At 40.8% G+C, this 11,040-nt stretch overlaps 1 protein-coding gene across 2 annotated transcripts; it reads right to left on the bottom strand.

The window, feature by feature from the left end:
- Positions 1-1,112: 1,112 nt before the first annotated feature.
- ETAA1 (ETAA1 activator of ATR kinase) lies at positions 1,113-10,498 on the bottom strand. Of its 2 annotated transcripts, XM_071582083.1 has the most exons (7): positions 10,245-10,498; positions 8,583-8,720; positions 8,239-8,315; positions 6,556-6,674; positions 4,486-6,238; positions 4,158-4,269; positions 1,113-2,364 (listed from the first exon to the last, which is right to left on the bottom strand). In XM_071582083.1, exons 1-7 carry the CDS (start codon positions 10,438-10,440, stop codon positions 2,249-2,251), a joined length of 2,511 nt encoding a protein of 836 aa, XP_071438184.1. In that variant the 5' UTR covers positions 10,441-10,498; the 3' UTR covers positions 1,113-2,248. The 2 variants fall into 2 exon arrangements, with proteins under 2 accessions (XP_071438184.1, XP_071438183.1); XM_071582082.1 differs by having other exon boundaries at positions 4,158-6,238.
- Between the last annotated feature and the right edge of the window lie 542 nt (positions 10,499-11,040).

Raw genomic sequence — 11,040 nt, 5'->3', positions numbered from 1 at the left:
ACTATTTATCCCAATTTCAAACATGATTAAAAGTTAGTCCTTTCGTAACAGAGAATGAAATTTTCCCCCTAAAACACTCTCCAATACCTATGACAGTTCCTTCTTTTCCAGTTCACTCATCTTTTCCAATCTTTTCCAATAATTAACCAAATCATCCTTGAAAATAAAAATTACCCTGGTTTCTTTATAGAATTATTTCTAGATTAATATCCTGGGAAGGGTTGCTAAGCTGAGCACTGTCCTAAGGAAGCCTTTTTATCTTTCTCAATATTTGACATTCTTGTGCATCAGTACCTTAAAAGCCAGTTTTATAACTCTCATATTTAATACTGATAGTAGAAGCCTTTTCTCATTGCCATTTTCTTGGCTAATAGTGCATCTGGCAAGTTCCCCAATAGCTCAGATTCTGCTAGAACACCACAAAGACAATCATATCCCTCAGACACTCAGATCAAGCTACACTCAGGATAAGTAGAATTTTTGCAATAGCCACTATTTGGGGTTTACATTTATTTGTCATATGGACATGCAAAGCTTCTGTCTTTTAAACTGAAAACTGCCAGCAAAAGGCTTGACAGTAAAACAAAGTCTTGCTATTTCATGTTGTGTTAAATGTTGAGGGTATTACTATGACAAAGTTATTTGAAAAGCTGAAAATATTTTCCTGGGTTAATTTTCAGTTAGATCAGAAAAAACTGACCCGATGCACCATATTTTGCACAATGACAGGACAGGGAGCTGCAGCCAGACTGTAACACTTACTGGGTACCTGCATGGATTTGGTGGTCATGGGGATCTGATTTCTTTGAGGTAAGTGGCATCAACCACGGTGCTTAATACAAGCAAATTCACTAGCTTGAAAAGCAGTAAAGTATTTGAGGATTGCACACACTGGGGTGTGTGTTTAACCAGTTCTTCCACCAAGGATTTTCAATTTAAATAGCTCAAAGGAAGCACTTTGTCACCAATATAGGTAAAAAATGGAGGCATGAAATTATTTGGGAAATTACCAAGTGAGGAGAGTCAGGTAGAGTCCATATGGACTTCCCATTTCACTCCCTTTTACCAGTTTCTGCAGTATAGTATTTTCCAGAACAGATTGTAAAAACGTAGAAAAAAAGTTTAATGATGACTTACAAATATACAATACTTACATTTTTAAGAGTTACAAAAATGATACATACTACAGAAACCAAAAGCTTCCCTCCAACCTTTGGAACATTTCAAAATTATTTATTTACAAAGAAAAATTACAGTCACTTTTCATAGTGTCACATGTTTACATATAAGCATTTCTCAGTTGAAAAATATCTTGTAGCTTACCCAGAGGCATTTTTGCAGTTTGAGCTCTACACCCATCTATCACATCAAAAATTCTATCAGTCCCTGTTAAGCTGACATGACATTGCATTTTTATGTTTTAACAGCCTTTAGTCTGAAAGTATGTACAACCTATAAGGCCAAACTGATGCACAGTTGTTGAGCTTTCACCTGGTGTACTATATATTGCTCATGGTTTGTTAAAATGACATAGGCTACCTTTTTTAATTAGCTGGGTGATGTGTGTTTAGAAGGTGGTCCAATTTTGCCAGGGTGTGTCCAACTCTTGATGAAAGGAATGTTAAAAAAATGCTACACGTCATTTGCAGGATGTTTTTTCACCTTATGAAACTTTAATATTAAATTCTTCCTTCTCCATGTACAATTCTTACCTCAGGTAACAGAGAAAAACAGAGCTTTGCAAAGCCTGTTCATTTCCATTAGTTTTCCAGTGTTGGATGTTTTCTAGACTGTACTTTATTTAAACCAAAACTTAAGAACTTTCTTCTACCTGAGAGCAAACATCAGTATTTCTTAGTCTCTGTGTGTGCTTAAGAGCCTTCTTAGAGAACAGAACACTTGCAGTAATGCAGCCAAAACACAGAGCCTATTTTTGACACCTTCATTCAATGCTTTCATGCTCTCATGATTTTCAGACTACATAATTTCAACATGTAACAGTATGTGAACTCAACATAATCTTTATCTTGCTGAAGGTAGTTTGGAACCACACCTTTACAATTGATAGTTTTTAATTAAGATTAAATACTACTAGAGTATTAACCATGGTTCAGGTCCAGATTTTTTTGAATTGAGGAACAGAAAAACCTTGCCATCAATACCTGTGAATGGAGTTTATAAAGTGTCTTCCAGCATTACAGTATTTTTCTCCCAAAAACTTACTCTACAGGCAAAATAAACACCAAATTCAAGCATCTTTAAAGAATGCCTGTGTTCTGAATTTTCTTCGTGCAAGAGCTTCTTGTTTTTTTCTTTCAATTTCTTCTTGAGAGCATTTTCTATGTTTTTGTTCCACCACAGACACTGTAAATAAAAAAAAAACAAACATGTATTAGGAGCCTTCAGGTTTGTTCACTATGTATTTTAACTTATCTGTTTCCAGCATTCAAAGATCTATGGCAGGAGCACACTATTCTGACATACCGGGCACCCACGTTAAAAATGGCTCATCTATCCTGTCCCCAAGGCAGGAAGGGGATAAAATGCATGACCTTTGTAGTGCTACTGATTACTCCCTCCCAATGAAAACACTGGGATGCAGACATTTGCTTCAAGGAAATTTTACTTGGCTGCCCTTCAAGTGAACCTTATGACATCAGGAGTCAACATAGGAGATGGTGATGGGTTAAGAAAATTAAGGCTATCAGAGTGAAAAGGGCTCTACAATTTAGTGAGTTAGGCAGAGATATGGGCATGGAGATGGTATAGACACAGGGGTCAGATACAGTACAGGTGTCACACAAATAAAACAAGGAAGGTTGAAAAAAGGTCAAAAGTAGCAATAAAAATTGGCAAAAGAGACAAGAACATGATAGCTAAGCGTAGCATTTTATATGTTGTGTTACAGAACTATAAATTCCCATGCTATAAAATCCTGACCTCACTGGAACCTACAGAACACTTCCTGCATATATCAATAATTTTACCATTTTTATACACCCATTTCCAATGAATGTATTTTTAATAAGTATTTAAACTGGAAAAATAAAACAAAAGGTCTCTTCACTTTCTTACAAAAGAGGTGTCCATGAAAAATTAATTATGAGTTTTTGAAAGAATCATGTAACATCCATCTTTTTGTTACAGCAATGTCATTTCACTCAAAATTTAAGATGAGGACAGTTGTTTTCCTGTAAAGAAAACCCATGTTATTCCTTTACATTCCTTTATTCTCCAGAAAGTTCTACAGAATAACTAGTTATCTCTCCCTTCCCTTTCCCCTTAACATACAAAACTCCTACTTTCCACTGATCTGCGTCTTTGCTAGGGAAAAAATACAAATAAAATACTGATTCTTTGATAAAACTGACTGGAATTATTTTGTTGTTTTTATAACAGTGCTTCCTGAAAATGTGAGTTGATATAGGGCACTCTTAAAGGCATGTTTTATCAAAATTAATATTGACTAAAACTTTGCCAAGCCATGAGATCAACTGAAAACAAGACTGGCTGGCACTTGACTGGTCCTACATGTCTCAGTAAGTAGGCCCAGCACATGGAATATTAGTGACTCTTTCTTGATGACAGAGAAGTGACTGACCTCCCCTCTGTTTGAACAGGAATATTAATGTTTAGACTGGTAACACAAGAATATTTCACTGGCAATTTCAGTTACAGAGCAAACAACAATACAGGCTGAGGTTTGAAAAGCATTAAGTGACTGGAGGTTCCAAACTCCAGGTGTAAAATAATACAAAGAAACTGGCATTCCATATAACCTGGTGCTCTCCTTCCCTGTCCCACCATTAACTGGGGCTTTGCTATGTATCAAAATAACAGTATTTTTAAGTAACAATTTAAGAATACAGTATGCTGAGTACTGCATCAGCCTGTACTTGATCCAAGTGAATCTGAGCGATTATGGAGAGAGTGTGAAGCATTTTGAGAAGTGGAATGAAAACGTGCAGGAATTCAAGATATGTGTTAGGACAATTTTATTTTGCACAAAATAACCTCCAAATTCTCACTGGAACATTTACTAACACCTAAACTGAATGGATGAACACTAAAGACTACTCTAAGTTGCAAGACAGTACAAATCTCTCTGACATTCTGACAAGGAAACAGTCTAACAATGACAGAACAAACACAAATACCTGAGGTAGGCTGTGCAAAAGACTCTGAACGGTGTCTCTTGAAAGGTGACTTCTTATTGTCCAGCTTGCTGTGCAAAGTCACATTCACCTGATTCTTGCTTTCTTCCAAACCCTGCAGAGTAATTCCAATGCCAGAATGATTCCCTGGATTTTCACACCCTACATGAAGACCCTGAGAACTGTTAATCTTTCGGAACTTAAATTTTGAAGGCACAAGTGATGTTTTGTTACCAGAAGTGCTACTTGGCATCTTTCCAGTATTATACAAGAGATCTGGGCTGTGTAATGTTTTGCTACTAGAAATGTTTACTGCACCAACAGGACTTACTTCAGAACTAATCTCTCCTGCTGGAACCGAATTTGACCTGTACCATTTCCCCACAACAGTCTTTGTGGTACCTTCGGAAGAATCTTGATGCCAGTTTTTAGTCAGTGTGTATTTGCTCTCTGTAGAAGGACCCGAGATCACAGTTTGAGGACTTAAGATGTTCTTAGAGTTCACTGCATGACCTGTTGTATCCAGCCCACATATAACCTTTGAAGAATTCCTACAGGAATCATTTAGTGACAGAGCCTCCTGTTTCCCATTTTTTTTTTGTGCCAAGAGGCGATCAGGTAGTCCTTGTTTAGATGCTGGGAAGCTGCTAGCAGCACTTGATCTGGAATTGATACTGGCTCCTTGTAGAGTTTTAGTTCTTTCACTTCCTTGTTTAACATCTTGGCTCTGAGTCTGCTTTTCTATATCATCGCACACCTGATACAATTCATCATCCTCCAAGTTTGCATCCCAAAGATTATCGGATCCACAAAACATATCTAGTATCTCATCAGAGAATTTAGGTTCATTCCATTCATCAAATGACAGAGGGCATTTCTTTGGGATTTCAACCCCTTTAGTTAGATCGTTAGGTTTCATATTGGTAGAAACATTGGATGATTGACAGGAAAAAGTATGACTGCTATTCCCAGATTTTTCTGTCCGTTGTCTATGAGGATTAGATCTTGAAGGAAAAAGAGGAAGAGAGTCACTTTTAGGCTGAGAAGTTTCACCTCCATTGTTCATTTTAGATTGCTTTGAAACAGGAATACAGTACCAATCACTATCTTGGGCACTTTTCCTAAAAGAACTGACTCTATCTGGCTTAACATCACATTTGCCATGCAAGGCTGTGGTCTCTGAGTTTTCTGTTTTACAAGGCCTTTGTAAAGACAGAGGTTTTACAACATTTTGTGTGTTTTTACTAGAAGCTGAATACTGCAAACTGTTAGATTTGTTTACACTCCCCAAACAAGTCACTGAATTGTCACTACTTCCTTGCTTTGTTCTGCTAACATCACTGAAACCATGCACAGATGGATTTGCAGAATTTGGTGGTGGTTCTTCAGTACTTATCAATTCAGGATTTTGGGTTATTTGCATCACAAAGGAGTCATCTGCCAAAAATTCTGTATCCCAGTCATCAAAGTCATCATTAACTACTCCAGGAAGCTTAGTGGAGGCCACCAATTCTGTGTTCAAAGGAGGATGATTTTTTTTTGCCATATCAGGTTTTGGTACAGTCTGGTTCATGCTTCCCACTGCACACAGAGGATCTTTTTGATGTGCCTCTGAATTACCATGTTGCATGTCTTCAGTTTCCTCAGGAAGGTGCTCCTCCTCCTCAGTGCTTTTATTTTTACTAAAACTGTTGTTTAAAGAAACATCTGACAGTCCTTGGCTCAACTGCCCACTACACTTCTGGGTAGAACAGTCAAAAAGAGCATGAAGGGCTATTTCAGCCTCAAGGTCTACAGACTTTTGACTGCTGGATCGACCAGGCCTTGCAGCAGGAATGCCAGTGCTCTGTCCAACTGGCTTCAAGGACAGAGCAGTATCCGTTTCAGAACCTTCACCAAGGACTGATTTCTGATTCTTCGTATTTACTTCATCTTTAGGATTATTTAAAGGCTCTGAGGTGGTCTGGATGACATTGTGACCAAGCTTCTCCTGTTCCTGAATAACATCTAGCTCTACTAGATTTTTATCAAATTCCTCAGCCAATTTCATGAGTTCCTCTTCAGGATTTTTTATTTTAAGATCTCTGGATTAAAAAAAAACACACAAAAACAAATAGAAAACAAAGTCAGAGCTACTGAGAAAGTTTAGCCAACCTCAATAACATGACCATGTGAGCTGTTCATTCTCTACTTTAACAGCTACAGAATGACCAAATCCCACAATGTGCAGTCAACATGCAATCATTTTGATAAAATACCCCATTAAGAAGAGATAACAAGCCCAAAGTTAAAAGCATTCTATATGCTAATGTATAATTACATGGTCCACTATATATAAAAGACCACAAATCTTTTTGCATGAAAGCCCCGCTACGATGGGCAAGAAAAAACTGTAGCTTACCTTGAACAACTTAACTTTGTCCTCAGTCGCACTTTTACTGCTCCAGGTGTACAGGGAATAGCATCCTCACCAATCCATGTTCCCAAAAGGGAGCCTTCACTGCAGCTTGATTTTTCATCCTGAATGGTTAGATTTATAATGCTTAGAAATCTGATGTCAAGATTGGCCCAGACACACATCTTGTGTGAGTTAAAGTTGCTAAACCAAGTAAACTTGATGAAACCTGTTGAAAGCCTCAGATAGGAGCTAAAACAATACAACTTAAATAGATTACTGCAATTACTACAACTACTGATAGTTTTATCACTTTAATTATATTGATTTAAAACAGGAACTTCAATTAAGATATCTGAAATTCACTTTGGTGCTCAATCTAATACTCTATTTACATCAGGTTTACACATAATCTGCAATATTCACACGAGCTGTGATCTAGTTTACCTCAGCGCACTACTAAGGAGCAGGCTGAGAGGCACTGACTTTATCTACTTAAAGCAGCATTAACAGATTAGAGAACTTAAAAGAAATTACATTCTGTATGCTTCCAGAAAAAAAATTCTGACTTCTTCCATTAGAACTCATTTATACAAAGAGCCTTTAAACTGAAGTAAGCGAAGTTTAGAAACTAAAGGAAGTTGTTTTAGGACTCCAAAATTCAGGCTTGAATTTGAATTCTGAAGTCTAAGAACAGTGCAGTGGTAAATTGTCTAGAGAGGCAGAGGATTAGAACATGAGACAGTACTGCATGTAAGGCAGAAAAAGAAATTTGAACTTTACTAGAGTAGTTTGGGGTAGGTTTTCTTATTCTTAGTAATTTTTTTAAATTTATTTTTCTTTTACCAAAAATGAACATGAGCAACAGATAGCTGCAAACCCTGATATTATTTACATATATAGCAGAGCTGTAACCATTTACATTGGAGGCAATGGCATCTCTTACCAATGACTTTCCAATTCTTAAGTATAATTTCTCACAAATATGCCAAACAGCGAATAAATTTTAAATAGCCCTGTCAAAAATGCAGGCATGTTTTGCAAGCTAAATACTACACATGTTCGAGGAATTACAACTTCTTGCACTTAAAACGTATCAACAAACAAATATTTTTATTTTCACTTTCTAGGCTGTGGACATCAGATTTATGGCAAGAGGGAAAGGGCAGAGATCTCAGGGTAAAAAGGCAAATTATTTAGAGTATCAAAGCAAGGTTACTACATTTATATTATTGTAGAGAATCTCTCTCACCCCAGTCCTGTTCTTGTACTTCAGCAGTCAATTAAGACCATTCAAAGTGCTTAAAAACAACTGCCAAGTAAATCCAGTATGTGAAGAAACTTTTACCTTTGAACAGAGGCGTGATTAAGGATAACTAAACATATTATTCCTAAAAGCAGAGGCAATAGCTTGTATTCTGACAGTAAACCTTTCTGAAAAGGCGTCACTGCAAGTCCACTTTTTTAATGTATCTTTTTTTACAGCATCTGTAACTCACAGACTAACCAGTCAATGCTACACTTAAAGTTTTAATTCAATCCAGTCTTATGAACATGTTACTAATTATCTACACACCCAACTCTTACCGTGAAACCAGTGTAACTACAGGCTGAGGCTAAGGCTGAAGGAAGCACAGTTCTGTTTGTTTAATGCATGTGCAGAGCACTGGTTTAGAAAGTAGCAATTACCTGAGGAGCAATACGATTAACAATTTCTGAAATTTCTACTGTGCATCCACTGGTGGACTGTTTGGTTCTTCCACTGCCTATGAAAATAAACACACAAGACTTCTCAAAAACTGCAAACCTATTCAATGTATGAAGTGCAGTGCATCTCAAATAATTCAAATACGTGTTAAAATAAAATTTGATTCAGCAGTATATTGAAGAACTTATGAGGTTTTAATGAAAATAATATCAAACAATCATTATATGAGAAAGGGGCCTTTTTCCAAGAAATCTTTGATAACTTTTAGTACACTCCCACTGCATGCCCCATACAGGTGTCCTGAAGCCTGGATTTTTGATATTACCTAGTCTGTATGCAATTGGTGAATGAGAATCCCAAAAGATTTCTTGCTGTGTATCGGTGTCATTAACAGGAGAGCTGAAAGTGGGTATTCGGGATTTTCTACTCAATGATCTCTTTGGAGTTTCATGTAAGCATGACTCTGTGTAAACAGAAAGAAGATACTTCTTAAAAAACAGCAAATAAAAGTCTAAAATCATTTTGAATATATAACAGGTCAAAGTATAAGATACTTTAGGAAATTCAAGAATCGAAATGATGTTCACATTTATGAACATTTACTCACAACAGGAATATTGTTCACAGCTAGACATTTAATGCAAAATACGACTCTTAGCTTTGCCAGCTACATCATGACAGACATAACATGATCCTGACAGCTCCAAACTCAGCATCTGATGGTAAGGATGGGAACTGTCAATCCTCCTACTTGAGGGAATACTGACTTTATCTTACCTTAAGACAAAAAATTATGCACACCTGTATGAGAAAATATTTTGTGTTCTTGCTTGCTTTGTGTCTTTCACCCAGACTCTGATCTTAGCTACAACTTTAATGGGCCCCCAAACTGCTCTGGATCATAACCTATTTTCTCTCTCTACTTTCTCCACTGGGCCTTTCCAGCTAGGACTGCTAAAAGCAGGAATATAGCTATTCAAAACATGCTTGCAGCTGCCTGTGAGCAGTAAGTGAATTGAACATACCATGTGAAGCTCAGCTAGTTACTGCTGCCCTTCAGAAATGATGTTGTAAATGTGAAAGCTTACAGAAATAACTTAAAAGATGTGATTACTATGCAAGCATCACCTTAGGAGATGTTTTGCACTGGAGTGCCCAGCATGGACAGGTTTTATCCTCTCCAGTGTATCAACATCCTCAGTTATTTCTCAGTGTCTGCCATGGGAATCACAAAATCATAGAATGGGTCAGGTTGGAAGGGATCACAGTGGGTCATCTGGTTCAACCTCTGCTCAAGCAGGGTCATCCCAGAGCAAATTGCACAGGATTGTCTCCAAACAGTTCTGGAATATTTACAGTGAAGGAGACTTCACACCCTCCCTGGACAACCTGTTCCAGTGCCTGGTCACTGCAGAGTGAAAAAGTTCTTCCTCATATTCAGATGTAACTTCTTGTGCATCAGTGTCTGCTCGTTGCCTCTGGTCCTATTGCTCAGCATCACCAAGCAGAGCCTGGACCACCTTCTTGACACCCCCAGTTTAGATATTTATATATATTAATGAGGTCCCCTCAGTGTTCTCGAGACTGAAAGGCCCAAGTCTCCCCCGTGTTTCCTCATGGGAAAGATGCTCCAGACCTTTGACCACCTGGGCCTCTGCTGGCCCTGCTCCAGGAGCTCTACATCTTTCTTGTCCTGGGGAGCCCAGAACTGGGCACTGCACTCCACATACGGCTTGACCAGGGCTGAGCAGAGGGGCAGGATCACCTCTCTCGACCTGCTGGCAATGCTCTTCCCGATGCACCCCAGGGCACCATTGGCCTTCCTGGCCCCCAAGGCACACTGCTCTTGACTGGAACAGCCCCTTCCCAGGGCACAGGGGCGGGGGGAACAGGGGATTCGCACCGCGCCGGCCCCTCTTCAGGGCTGGGCCGCGCCTCCCGGGCCGGCGGGCAGGGCCGGGGCCCGCAGGGGCCGCTCCCGCCGTACCTGCAGCGCGGGGCGCGCACGCCGCCTCCCCCGCGGGCAGGCCTCGGCTCGCGCCGCCTTCCGCCGCCTCTTCCTCCTTCTCGGTCGGGGGCTCCGCCCGCCGCCGGATGAGCTGCTCCTCGCCGCCGCCGCTGCCGCTGCGCCTCCTCAGGGCGGCGGGCCTGAGGCAGAGCCCCCTGCGCCGGCTACCGGGCATGGCGCTCGCTGCGGCGGCGCCGCGGCCCTCCCGACAGCGCCGCCATTTTCCCGGGCAGCACCGCCGCCGCCGCTGATTGGCCACCGCCGCGCCGTCTCGAACGGCCACTGGGCCCGCATGGAGGGGGGCGGGGCCAGGACGGACGCGGTGGAGAACGGCGGATCCGCCCTCTCCCTCCGTGTCGGGGAGCGGGTACTCCGGGCCGGGGACGCGGGTACGGCCCTCAGCCCCAGAGCACAGGGAGAGAAAGGCTCAGGTCCCCGCGGCCACAGCGGCAGGATGTGCCCTCCGGTGCCTCGAGTTCTGCCATCAGCAAATTTTGCTGTTTTGCCATTAGCGAATTCGCGGGCAGCACCCGGTTGGGTGGGATTGTTGGTCTGCTGAAGGGAGAGAAGTCTCTGTGGAGGAGCTGGACAGATGGGCCGAGGCCAATGGTTCAATAAAAGTGCAATCAAGCCAAGTACCAAGTCCTGTGCTTTGGCTACAACAACCCCCTGCAGCACTACAGGCTCGGGAAAGAATGGCTGGAAAGTGGCTGGGTGGGAAAGGACCCGGGTGTGCCGATGAACAGTGGCTGAACATGAGCCAGGGTGGGCTCAG

This window comes from Pithys albifrons, chromosome 2, assembly GCF_047495875.1.
Source record: "Pithys albifrons albifrons isolate INPA30051 chromosome 2, PitAlb_v1, whole genome shotgun sequence".
Classification (NCBI taxonomy): Eukaryota; Metazoa; Chordata; class Aves; order Passeriformes; family Thamnophilidae; genus Pithys; species Pithys albifrons.
Note: the sequence above shows the minus strand (reverse complement) of the source record. Positions and strands in the feature narration are given on the sequence as shown.